The sequence below is a fragment of the Perna viridis genome, chromosome 1 (genome assembly GCF_037379345.1).
Source record: "Perna viridis isolate PV_CMFRI_1.1 ecotype Kerala chromosome 1, ASM3737934v1, whole genome shotgun sequence".
NCBI lineage: Eukaryota > Metazoa > Mollusca > Bivalvia > Mytilida > Mytilidae > Perna > Perna viridis.
This window is the reverse complement of record NC_142445.1, coordinates 41,118,497-41,132,806: the sequence shown is the minus strand read 5'-3', so window position 1 is coordinate 41,132,806 and position 14,310 is coordinate 41,118,497. Positions and strand designations below refer to the sequence as shown.

General features: G+C 33.4%; 1 protein-coding gene across 5 annotated transcripts in view; it reads left to right on the top strand.

Moving 5' to 3' along the window:
* The first annotated feature begins 118 nt into the window (after positions 1-118).
* The window catches only part of LOC148628783 (NAD-dependent protein deacetylase Sirt6-like), a 50,872-nt gene continuing 36,680 nt past the window's right edge, over positions 119-14,310 (top strand). For 3 of the 5 annotated variants that reach the window (XM_088594491.1, XM_088594483.1, XM_088594498.1), the window contains exons 1-5: positions 126-532; positions 1,468-1,623; positions 2,091-2,464; positions 3,333-3,526; positions 5,444-5,641. In XM_088594491.1, coding sequence (XP_088450617.1) covers positions 187-532; positions 1,468-1,623; positions 2,091-2,464; positions 3,333-3,526; positions 5,444-5,641 — 1,268 coding nt within the window. In that variant the 5' untranslated portion in view covers positions 126-186. Of the gene's footprint in view, positions 533-1,467; positions 1,624-2,090; positions 2,465-3,332; positions 3,527-5,443; positions 5,642-14,310 lie in introns of all 5 variants that reach the window. The other 2 variants (XM_088594475.1, XM_088594464.1) reach the window with 2 other exon arrangements.

Below are 14,310 nucleotides of genomic sequence, written 5' to 3'. Positions count from 1 at the left end.
TTTTAAAATTTACCATTTAGACTATCTAGAAAAAAAGATATTTTACAAAAACAAAAAACAAAAAAACAAAAAAACAAAAAAACAAAAAAAAAAAAAAAAAAACAAACGGGATAGTTGTACGACTTTTGTACTTTCGATTTCAAGTGATTGCGCAATCCCCCCATTTTCACTTGGACCCGATTCAAGATGTGCGACTTGAAACAGTGTGGTGAAAAGTTAGATTTTAGAATTGATGATGTGGTAGACGTGAAGACTTTATGGCCAAAATCCAAAGTTGATACAGAAGCATTGAAAATAGGATGGAATCCTAAGGGAGAGGCAAAATTTCACAAAACCTGCTGGGAAAAGATTGTCACATTTTCTAGAAAAACTACTAAAACGGCCGAGCTTAGATTCACTCAACTTGAGAAAACTTTGATCAGAGAGGCAATGAAAACTGCCGAGTTTATAGACAGTACAACTAGAGTACTAGATCAGGCAAAGAGAGTTTCCTTAATGCTCAAGGCAGCTGGCTTTTGTGTTGCATTTACAGGTTTGTAGAAATGTACAGGTAACACCAGCTAAACACCTGTTAATGCAACTATCATTATCTGTAATTTCTTTTTATCTCTTCAAGTTCAGGCAAGTGATTAAATTTGTTTTCCAAGTTCATACTAGTGACTAAAGTAGTTTATTTCTTTTCTTCAAATTCAAACTAGGCACTTAGTCTTAAGCAAGCATGTACATTAATTTTACTTTTTTCTATGATTTGGTCACATTTTCTTCTTTGATGGCTGGATATTTGCTATATTACACCATAACAATGTAATATGAACTAGTGAAGTTAAAAAAAAAAATGCCATTGCAGTTGGTTGTTTAACTGTAAGTGTCTAAAAAACCTGATTGGCCAAAAGTGACATTGTGACATATCTAACATTGTTCTCCTGTCACCATTGATGATTGTCAAGTGGCCAAATATTTTCCAAGGAATCATAGAAAAAAAAGTTTTATAACTCTTTCAAGTTGAATATCGCAAAATACCAACTCGCCTTATTTAATTTGAACATTATAACAAACTCTCCGAGGCTTGTTTGTTATGATGTTCAAATTAAGTTGATATTTTGTGTTATTCAACTTTAACTTATTGTGAAACCTTTAACTAGCTTTCCTGCCTCGATAATGATCTTAATGGACCATGAAACCATTTTGCTAAAATAGTAGTTCTAATATTACTGTACTTGATAACTATATGTAACCTAAAGATAAAACATAGTTAGAAAAACAGAGTTGAAAATTGAGAAATTCATTATACATATACATTGTGAATTAATAACATTTTTTTCTCAATTTTTTTAAATGCTACATTAAATTTTATGTGCAGACAAAAAAAAAGCTTGCTATGAAGTTTAATCATCAAGTAACTTTTTATTACAATTACAAAGTTGTACTTAAAATAGTTCATATTTTTTTTTTCTAAATCAATTACAGGAGCTGGAATATCTACCTCTGCTGGTATTGGAGATTACAGAGGAAAGAGTGGAAAATGGACAGAAATGGACCAAAAATGTGTCAATGTAGACCAGCTATTTCAAGACAGCTGTGATGAACATCCACCAGGGAAGAAACAGAAAATGGATAATGATGGTACATGTACATGTAATTGCTATTAGAGTTTTTTAGACATTGATTTTCAGCAATTATTAACTGGTGTTATACATGTAACTGTAACTGCTAAGAGACATTATATACATTTTGTAAATAATTTTTAACTTGACACTTACATACATGTATCATAGTTGAATTAATCAGTACTTAAAAAAAAAGAAAACAAAACTAACAGGTCATCTTTATTACTGTTAGGTTAAAGTGAAGGCACGATAACTGCTTTAATATTTGTAAGAGTGGTGCTCTTCTTAATACAAAATACACCAGCAAGGAAAAAAAAACTTATCTATGACTTAGTAAGCTACCAGCATCATATTCATGTACAGAATAATGAGCAAAGTTTTTTATTTCTTTCTGTGAAATGTCACTACTGTGGATATATAACAACTCGAACTATTTTTATAGTTCAGTTTTTTTTTTAATTTTAAATATTATTATTGTGAAAGAATCTTTAGAAAGTGATGAAGAAGGTGTACCATATGAATCTTTACGTCCAACCTATACTCATGAAGCCCTCCAAAAATTGATGACCGATGGTTACCTGAAGTACATCATAAGTCAGAATGGAGATGGTCTACATGGTCTGTCTGGGGTACCACCAGAAAAGTTGTCAGAACTTCATGGTAATGTCTTTTTAGAGATGTGTGAGAAATGTGGAAAGGAGTATTACAGAGATTACTACGTGATGGACGATGTCGGGAGTCAATATTATGAGGAAATACAGGATTATGGGAAGACAGACATTAAAAAGCCTAGATATGTCATCAAATGTGAAAGATGTGGACTTTCTCACAGAACAGGAAGAAAATGTGAAGTTAAGGTATCCTTTAAAGTATTTAAATTTTTTTTATATGATGTTTTCAGTACGTATGTATTGATGCCAGATGGTGAGACAGAAGTTTGCACACCCATCAAATAAACTTTTTTACATATTCCAAACTTTGACTTCATTTTTTTTTTAAATTTTGAGTGAAGGGAAGTAACTCTCCTACCTGACAGACTGGTTTACTGTGTGATTAGAGCAAGGGACAGTAGTAGAGTCTTCTTAAAAATGCAAAAACAATACTTATTGTAGCTGCAATAAGTGACTTAGAAACTTTCAAATAATTTATTTCACACTGTTTTGCTACCTACTGAAATGTAAGTAGTTAAAAATTCAAAGAAAAATGTTCACTGTTCCTTCTTTCCCCTATGGGAACCATGTTGTTGTGTGTTGGTGGGTTACGTTCCTTTGAAAAACTTGCTAAAATGGCTTGCGTTCAGTAAATATGGAAAAGGACTATTAGACAATATTTGATATTGAACTATTTAAAACTCTGAATACAGTAAAACCTGTCAAAAACCAACCATAATTATATGTAAAATTGTCAAGACATCTTTTTTGAAGTTTGCTACTATCAATTTTTCATGCTTTTCTTATCTGTATTAACCAATTACCTGCTTAATCCGATCATAGCCTCTATTCTTAAATGTGATTGGTTTAGACGGGATTTATTGTATTCTTAAATAGTTGCTTAGTCTGACATTAGTGTTGATTAGACCCATTTTTATGCACTTGTTACAAAAGTCTATATAATATTCCCGTTGACTTTCATTTCCATATAGCATACCTCAACAAACAGTTTTTCAGACATTTGTCATTACATTTTAGATATTGATTTGAGTTTTGGTTTGCTTGTTTATTTAAGGGATGTAAAGGATATTTGAAGGATTCCATAATCAACTTTGGTGACCTTTTAAATGAAAATATTCATGACCGTGCTTGTAAAAATTCTGAGATGTGTGATTTGATGTTATGTTTGGGAACTACACTAACAGTGACTCCAGCCAATGAATTGGTGGATATGATTAAAGACCCACATAGACTGGTTATATGCAATAGGTATGTTTACATTACTGTCTAATTGAAAGTAGATCCATCAGTTGTTCCATTCAGTCACTGCATTCTACTTTCTGTTCTGATGACCTTGTCAGAATCCTCGGGCAGGGTTTTCCCTTTGAATAATGCTTTCAAAATCATAAAAGATGACATCTAATTGGTTGATTCTGTTCTGATGACCTTACTCATCACCATTATTGAAAGGATTCTAAAAGTTAGATTCTAAATGCAGTGACTGAATGGAACAGTTGATGGAACTTATTTTCATTAGATTGGTTCACATTACTGAAATGCATTTTCTTCGAAAGTTTGTTTCTTTGTTTTTATCTAGATTTTAATATGAGTATAAAAGAGTTTTTATATGACTGCAAACAAACTTAAAGCTGTACAATATATATTGGTATATCATTGTCATCGTCTGTGTTGCTATCATTGCACATATCATAGTAATACAACGAAATTCACTTTTTGTGTGATAATTTAAGTATTAGTTCGTTGATCTTTATAAAAACTATTAACAAGGTTTCTAACTACAAAAGGAAGATTTGTAAACAAGAATTTCATAAAATTTAACTATTTAACTCCAGTAAATGCATGGAAATGTCTATAATATTGTTCAACAATATTCTATACCAAAATGGTCAGGCATGCATTGATTTTGGGGGGTAAAGACTTACAATTTTTTTAGAAATTAGGGGCTGAAAAGGGACTAGAAAGAAGCATTTTCCCGATGATCTGACAATAAGTAATGACAGCTAGTGAATGAATCTCTTTTGTATTACAAGATGCCATACCACCAGAGGAATACTGGGATAGATTTTGGGGTTTTAAGACCTGATTCCTGTAGGAATTGGACTGAAATGAGCCTGAAACAAGCATTTTCCATATGTACATATAATAAATTGAGTAAAAGTGAAATATCTCATATAAATTTTACTACAAGGTGTTAAAGCACAAAAGGAAGACTAGGATTGATATTTGTGGTTGTGATCTAAGCAAAATAAGAATAAGGGGCCAAAAAGGGGCCAGAAACTAGTATTTATTTTCTGATTTCTGTGATAACATTAGTGAAAGGGAATGGATTGCTTTGGAACTTTACCACAACGTGCCATAAACCCACAGAAAGTATTGGTTTGATTTTGAATATTTTGATTGGAACTATTGAGGAATAAGGGCCAAAAAGTGAGAACTTTGGTTCTGGTCAAATTTTTATCCTTTGTCTAATGTCTTATTGTAATCAAAATTTAAGGCTGTGTCAAGTTTGAATGGTGTGTCCATACTTTCCTTAACTGTTCATTGGTCGACCTTTACAGTCTTATCAAGTTCTCATTTTATTCTCCATGCAACACTATTCAAACTAGTGCCAAGGTTCCTTAAGTTACAGTTTGATTCTCTTTCTTAAACCATTATAGAGAAACACTTTTGAAAAAGGGTGACAACATCACTGTGATCAGGGAAAATTGTTTATTATGTATGAATATTCAGGTGTTTCATATAGAAACATATTACATACAAGTATGAAAAAAGGGCAACCATTACAGGGGTGGATTTAAGGATTTTTCAGGATTCCAGGATTTCAGGTTAGGGAAGGCATTTGCCATAATAGAATTAAATGCCTTTGTTCGGGAGACATTTTGTTTTTGGTATTTCTGTCAGTCAACTCATCAAAAATAACTGCATCAAATTTCATGAAACATTGTAGGTAGTTACATGTAGGACATATTTCATGGTCCATTAAATTTTGTAGGATTCTTTGAATGAGGGAGACACACATTTTGAAGACAAAAATGAACTTTGATTTTGATTGCTAGAAGTATTAAAATGAGCTGAAGTTATTATTTTTGAAGGCCAGTAAAAAGTAAAGTAATCAGAAACCAACCCTGTTTAAAAAAAATGACATTCATTTTATTATTCTTTTAGGCAAGTAACAGACTATGATGATTTGTGTGATAAAAAGGGTAAAGATGGAAGCCCAATAGGAGCTAGAATATTCGGTGATTGTGACACATTTTTCAGGGAGTTAATGAAACACTTTTATAAACCAGAGGAAGTTAAAGAATGGGAGAATGACAGGGAAAAAAGGATAAAAGTGATTTATGATCCACAAAGGACCGATAAGTAATTTATCATTTCTAACACTGATTTCTGCCTTTTCCATGAAACTTCTATGGTCTAAAAGAACTAGTATAGGAGGGGCCAATGTCAGAATTCTCAATAAAGGAATATTTGTAATTTGTACTACTACCAGGGGCGGATCCAGGATTTTAAATTAGAGGGGGCCCACAGTTAAACATTTTTTAGGTTAAATTTATAAAATATTCTTCTAGAATGGGTGCAATGTACATGTAGATGTCATTTGTGGTAAAATTGGTGAGAAATTAAAGTTTCAACCTAAAACCGCCTAAATCTACCCCAGACAACCCATGCTTTGCAAATTATTATTATTTTTTTTTTGGAGGGGGGGGGGGGGCACATGCCCACTACGCTCCTGCCTGAATACGCGCCTGATTACAAAAAATCTTGCATCGAAAATAAATTCAGATAAAAACCATTAAAATTAAGAACCTAATTGACCTTATAAGTTTTCCATATAATCAAATGCATGAGCCCCATTAGATTATTTATTGTTGTGATACTTTTTTATGTCTTAATGTCTTTCAGCATTGTGTGTGATATTGTCTTAGATACATGTATGAACTGACACAAAATGAATTCATTAAATCTTGAAGTAGGATTTAAATTCTGGTGATCAGTTTTTGGTGAAGGAATGAAAATGTTGATAGTAATAAATGTATTAAATGATGAATCAAATGAAATTAAATTGATCTGAAATTGACTTAATGACCAAGATGAACTATGGCTGAAAAGCACTGTCGCTGAAATATTCTATGGCCGTGATGACTAGATTGTATACTTATTTATAATTATTTATTTCTATACCTCATGTTTATTGACTATTTTCAATTCATTCATTACCTGTAAAATACTACTACATGTATTATTGCACTTTATTTATATTTTGTAATTGTGTAGAAGGGATTTGTTTCTGTGTTTTACATTATTTATTGAAACAATGAATGTATAAGATGAGACTGTTTAAAATTGAAACTATACCCACAGTAAATTATGGGACCAATGAAGTCTAAAAAAATCTTGGTCTACATGTAGTATAATGCACATGAACACCACATGAAATATTGAGGCCACACATACGAAGAGTTCAGTCATACTAAAACTAGACCTATCAATTATTGTTCCATGAAGTCACTACATGCAGTTACTGAATGGAACAATTGATATGTTTAATTTTAATAAGTTTGGCAAATAAAATTAACTATTGCATTTAAACACATGATAATAATGTCTTATACAATCCATATCTATAACAGAGATAAAATGGCAATAGCTATTCGAACATAGAGCTTAAAGTGAGCTTTCCTTGAACCCACAGACTTCACACTGTTCACTTCAATCATACGAACATTTGGTTACATTGAGAAATCTGCTACTTATTTTTAACACAGGCCCTTGGAACCAGGTTTTTTTAATCACAAAAAATATCATTAAATCATTTTGTTTCCATATTTGAATTATTATGTGTGTTCCCTGACATGCTATTTAATGCTGCTTATACTATGCCTAGTTTTTCTTCTATCTCTTAGTTTTGTTTGTTTGTTGGGGTTTAATGCCCGTGCAGCAATATTTCACCTACATTCAGGCGATTAACATGAAAGGGATGATAAAATGAACATGAAGCGATGAATGAGAAAAAGGGATGGGACACAAGGATAATGGAGTCGACAAATTTTGATTGCCACAAGATAAAAGGGGGATGGGTAGGGTTGGGCAATTTAGCCTCCTGTGGCAGAGCGCAAAGGTTCCTACTATCGAATACCACAGCAGCGTTCTTTAATGTGCGAGGAACGTGGCATCTTTCCCAACACAGTGCACCACTATGGTTTGCGGTCAGGTTTTCCGTATTATAGCCTGACAACCCCAGCATGTAAAATGCCAGGGGTACCTCATTCCACCACCTGGGGCACACATCCCAGTTGCTCTGTGGGACTAGATTTCTGAGTACTATTTAGTCGCATTTTACGACAAGCTTAGCGCTGCTGCAGGCCTATTCTTTTGACACTGGACCTGCACGGGGCCGTCTATTTCCTAGAGGAGATAGACGAAAACTGGGCATAGTATAAACAGCATTAAATTGCAAGCGGACATGTCTGAGAACACACGTAATAACTCAAATATGGAAACAAAATGATTTAATCATTTTTTTTTTTTTTTGCGATTAAAAAAAATCTGGTCCCAATCGCAAGGGCCTGCGATTTTAATTGTGCTTCACTGTGACTTACCCGTCAATGGTATCCTACCTACCCTTTTCTGTGCTTACCCTAACATTTATGCCTATAGTGTTACTTTGCACGTATTTTTTTTGTTATTTTATGTTCTTTGTTGTGTGGATCTGTTTTCCATGTCTGGTTTATATCCCTGGATTGCATTCTTTTCTTTTCTGCTAGAATCTTCGTTCCTTTGATTACTCTTTGAAGAAACTGTGACTTATTTTTAATTGTGCTTCACTGTGACAAAACTGTCCTTTCTACATTGCAAATGCTCCCTGTTTACCTAGGCTAAATATTTTATGGCCACTTTGGCTAAAGCACTTTGTACCACATTAAGTAAGCTAGGCATTGCTGTTACGCCAATAAGTATTTCATTTGTTGTGAAACTTTTTAGGATGTAATATAACCATATGGAGATGTACATAATGTCATGAATTGGGCAAAATAGGAAAAATGACGGCTAATGGGCTTTGGTTTTCAGCGTAAACGAGGTCTCATGCGTTGTCATATTCTGTTATTGTAATGTCAACAAAAAAAGTACCGATTTCTGTTTTGGAGTCGGTTGTTTAAAAATGGCAGCAAAATTGTGCGTCAAATATACTTTCTCCCCCATAAAAATTATGAATCATGTGTCCACATTGGTCCCTAAATGTACAAGGTTCAACAGGCTGTATTAGTCCCGTTCGGAGCAATGTCTGGTTCTTACTGGTAACAGGAATTAATTTTGTTGCCTAAAAAGAGTTGAATACTAGCAGGCTCTTTACAATGATGTTTATATTCAATGTTCTTGAAATGGTCAATTTTGAACGATATAAATGTAGTGCCACCGTGCATCACCACTAACTCATCAACCAAAATATGATTTTCAGGTACCTCCCATTACCAAATCGATTTGTCGCCAAAGAATACTCTTGGATTTTTTTTTCAGGATAAGCCTTTATGTGTGCCCCACTGACACAAAAAAAAAACGAAATTATTGTAACTCAATTGTTCAGGCGTTTAAGTCTTCCTAGGACATTGCGTGTTAAGAAACTAGATACATTTAACTAACGCCCCAGCTTTCTAGTCGTACCAAATAATTTGCGGTAACATTTAAGGCTTTGGACTTAAATGACAAAAATAAGCCTTACCACACACGCCTTATTGGACATTGTTCAATGTCATAATACCTATAGTATTTATGCTTAAGTAAAAATTTTCAAATAAAGATTTAAAATAAAGAGAGGGTATAAATATTTTATTACTTAAATAAATGTTATTTTGTTAAAATTTATAACTATTCAGCAAAATTACTTTCAAGACGTACGGGTTTGAAAAATGAGCTATTTTATTGAGGCTTACAGGATTGTCGCACTTCCAATTTTGGTCTGAAATACGAGAGTGACTGAAGTAAGCAGGTTCGGTTTGTTTAGTAATGCGCTTTTACAGGTTTAATTTCATGACTTTTAAGAATGTTACTTTCCTCAATTTAAAAAAAAAACAAAAAACAAAAAAAAAAAACAAAAAAACAAAAAACAAAAAAAAACATTTTTTATGCTTTTCCGTTGTATGAATGAATGAAGCACTGTCATATGTACACATTAAGTTAAGTAGAAAATGAGGGTTCTATAAATTTAACGTCATTTGTTATAGGTGAGATAAGTTTGAATAAGCAAGTTTTTATATAACACCACGTCGTATATCTAAACAGTCTATGATATAGTTTGCAACAATTTTGGAATTATTCGTCAGCAGTTCTTTTAGCGCATCTAAAGGAGAGTCAAAATTTATGGAAGATAGTTGTTGTATAAGTTCATTTCGCCTAATTGCTTAACCAGAGCATAAAAGTAGGAAGTGGTTTTCGTCTTCAATGAGGTTAGAGTTACACACTTTGCAGAATCTACGGTCTAACGGAATATTGCGATAGCGGCCTTGTTCCACTTCTAATGGTAGTGTCCCGCATCGTATTCTGGCAATAACTGATCGCTGTTTCCTCGATAAACAGTTTTTCACATACGCTTCAGTACTAAAATCGGTCTTAAATAGCTTATATGTTCTAAGTTTTGGCATGTCTTGAACTTTTGTATTCCACTCGATTTTGAAATTGTCTATAAGTGTGGTCTTTACTGAGTCAATAATGTACTTTGTCGATATCAAGTCTTGATTGTCTGTATGATTAAGTAAATTTGCCAGACAACTATTGTTCAAAATTGTTTTAACACTATTAAACCATGTATTTTTGTATCGTGCTGAAATCTCAACATCCCAACTAAACACTTTTCGACAAATTCTGGATTCCGGTAAGTTCATAAGTCTACACAACAATCTAATCGCGTTACACTGATTGTTTATATGTACTGGAGTCCATCCAATATCACCCGTTATTGCTGGAATCAGTGAGGTTTTCCCAACACCTAGGAAAGTACGAATAGCCCGATACTGAAGTCTTTCTAATACATCATATCGTTTCAAACCCCAAACGCCTGACGCATAGTCCATTACGGGGATGACAGTATTTTCGTATATCTTTGCGAATGTAGCATAGTCCATGTTACCCATATGAAGATATTTGGAGGTTATCGATCCAAGTGCCCTGCTAGCCGCAACTGAGAGTTCTTTTACAGATATGTTGTAGTCTATATTTTCAGAGACTGTTAAACCAAGATAGCGATATCTATCAACGAAGTCAATTGCTGTATTACCAAGCATAAACGAGAAATCACATCTGTCAGTTGTTGTTTTACGAACATGCATAATCTTTGTTTTATCAATATTCACATGTAAACAGTTTAATTTTGTTTACTCATGTAAGACGTCAAGTTGGCGTTGCAGACCGTATGGACTATCAGAGATAAACACAATATCATCCGCATAAAGTAAGCAGCTTATCATATCCTTTCCAACTTGAACGCCGCATGATAAATTGTTAATTTGTGGTACTAAACAGTCAATGAATAACGCAAAGAGCGTAGGAGCAAGATTATCGCCTTGGCGTACTCCTGTATCAACTGAGAACCAATCGGTGAGTATCCCGGGAGACAAGCGGACAGCAGTTTTCAGTTTCGAATAAAGACATCTAATAGTATTGAACATATTTCCATGTATACCTGAACTTAAAAGTTTATTCCATAAAATAGTATGGTTGACCGAGTCGAAGGCTTTGCTAAAGTCTACGAAACACAAGAAAGTATCGCAGTTCATTAGTTTTCTATTACGCAAAATTGTACATAAGGAATAAATATGATCCAGACATGATCTGAGACACGTTTATACTTTGTTGTTCAGTATCAATCGTTTCATTTGTATGGTTCAAACTTTCAAATTCTTGTTCTAACTGTGTGTTTAATTTTGTTCTAATTGTTCAATAAAATCATTGTCCACATTCTGAATATCACCAGAAAAAAGTTTCGCGTATTCCTGTTTCCATCTAGACAGAATATCGTTTGGGTTATGAGAAACACTACCGTCACCCATTATCACGCTATTGCTTTCCGTTATATAAGAATATAGCATTGTCACCTTTTCAAAGTTTTACAAGATTGTCCCACTAACTAAAAATGACATTTTCCCTAATAGTTTGCGTTGGTGAAAATCCCGACGTTCTGTTACGCTTACTTGAACGGACGTCACGCGTAACGTCTTAGTAATTGTTTTTATCCCCAGCTTTGTAAAAATCTAGGATTTCGATTGATTGATGGCATGTGTATAAAAAAAACCCAAACATATACCCGTGTGTTGCTAGCTGTTAGACCGGGGAATGTCACGCGCGTACTTACGCTGTCGGTGTCCATATTGGAAAAAGTCGAAGCGCTTTGTGTCACACACGAGGAAGATATCGCGTGTATTTTTTATACTTACTTCGTTCTATATGAAACACAACTGATGCGTTTTCAAACTTGTATAGGCTAAAATAGAATGGAAATATGACGGATAATATCTTCCCGGCCAACCTCTAGCTACCCAACCAATGCTATAAATTAAGCTATCGTCTCATCTGGTGCTATTCTAACTCCTATAAAATACTGGCATTAGAGCAGAGGACGTTACGGTACGAGTACACCTGGTTTATGCTTCCCACAGAATAAAAAAATGTTTATGATAATTCTGTGAATTTACACCACGCGCTCTGTTAGTGTAGCGTAATGCTTCCTGTATTTTCATGTCTGTGGGCATTAATATTTAAATGGCAAGTTATTTTCAGCTAGCCTCTTGATTGTTTATTATTTTGATTGATGTATTGCGTTTCTTATCACGCTTAATTGGTCTTTGTTTGTTTTATTTTATTAAATATCAATTAGCTTTCAGTGTTATTTAAAGTATTGCACGTCTAGCTTTTCCCATGACTCACCAGAAATTGTATTGACAATGTTTAATTTGCGAATATTAATTAATACTTCTCTTCAGGAATAATTATGTGTATCACTTGTCTTTTGGAAACTTAATGAATATTTAAATATATGAATTTTGACCAAAGAGGATTCTGTCACAGCTGGAATATCTGAAATGCTCATGCAAAAAAAGCTTTTTCAAGCTTATAAGAACAGTGACAATCTATTTAGCATTTATTCAGTGTGGCTTTTATGTAGAGTATGTATTTTTATTTCAAAATGACGGAGGGCATTTATCTTTGAATAAACACACTTTCTTTTTATGAAGGGTCATCAAACAAATGGGACCAACCAAACATTGTTTGCCATAGGTAAGATCCTTAAGTAAGATGTTGAAGGTACATTTTGATTGCAATAAAGAGAACTGTTGCTGGTGGAATGTAAACAACAGTATAGTAAAACACATGGCTATAATTCATCAGTTACACTGTTTAGCTGTTATGTGTACAGATTTATAATTTATTTACCGCGTTTATGTTTAGTACAAATAGCCAAACTAACCAACAAAATTTTGCATAGAAATAAAGAGCTATACTAAGTATATATTCGACGGCTGCCTTTCATACAGTAAAGTTTTCGTCATGTTAGATGAAAAACTCTTCTTGTTGAAGAACCGCCTACGGTTCGTTCTCAGCCTAAACCATAAACAAGAATCAAGTTACCTACATCTGATTTACATGATATGTTTCAGCTGTTTAAACACTACATGTATGGAAAGTTAGTCGACCTATAAGCTAAACTTGTACAGGAATAGAATATTAAGTTGAGAAAAGCTTAAAGCGGACGTGTCGTTAAAATTCAAGCAACAAAATCCAGTTTACTTTCAATGAGAATACTAGTATTCTATCTGGCTTAAACAAAGCTACCTTAGCATTAGTTCTCTGTCAGTCTCCAAATAAAGCCCATACTTCTAAGTTATTGATATAGATCTGATTATTGAGGTTAAGTCGCGAAACAAAATGATTTGCATTGCTGATTCATCTCTAGCTGAATGGTTCACGGTGAGGGAATACGAATCTAATTGTATAATATCAGACAGTGAATTTAAAAAAAAAAAGAGATCCGCCAAGCAGAATCTCGAGCCACGAGAACCATGAAGACAAAAAGAGTAATCAAGGGAAACAAGATTCGTTCATATACTATTGTCTGCTCTTGAGTCTATTGGATTTGACAAAAATATTGTGCTTACATTGTTAACGTTCTGGAGGCCATGGCAACTGCAGATGTATCAGCAGGTGTAGAATATGGAAAAGCGAGCATGCTTAAGATGGCTACATAAAAGAAATTATTGAATTAAGGTTATCACACGTTTTAATTTGGAATAGGAGCATTCGTATTTATATTTATATAGCGTGCACATTCCCTGTCTTTGTTTTGTCAAGTTTTACTGTACTGTAAGGCGAGCTGATATCCAAACACTGTGTAGGTGTTTTATTTATAAATAGTTTATGTTCGTTTGAGATTGCGAATAATAACATAAATGCATTTATTAATGTTACTATGAAAACGCGGGCTTGTCATTATAGTATTAAAATGTATACATGTTTTATGCTGATTATTCGGGTCTATAAAAGATACCAGAAATTCTCTTTAGATCTTCTTTAATTAGCAACCAAGGATCGAATGTTATTATATACACAATACATTAATAATTCACATATTAACATAACATAAACAATATTCATACACAATTTATAAATCACATATATTGTTAAATTCATATAAAGGGGAGCTACTCGCTTTGTAATTTGAGAGGTACTATTACTTGCTGTTGGGGAGCTTAGCCTTTCCTCTTAGTTTCATATGTATTTACGATATTTGTCAAATGCGTATTTACAAAATTAAGGACGAACATATATTTACATTTACATGTGTTGGGGACGACACCGCTTTCTTATTTGAAACTCAATTGTGACTAAACAAATAAAAATATAATTGACTAATTAATAAATATACTTATATCTGTCTGGCAGCTGTACCTATGTTTCTGTTTATGAAAATATTTTCTATTTAGCACATTAATAAACATGCTTAATTGAAACGCTTGACCAAAATAATTATTCCTTTCTTGTTT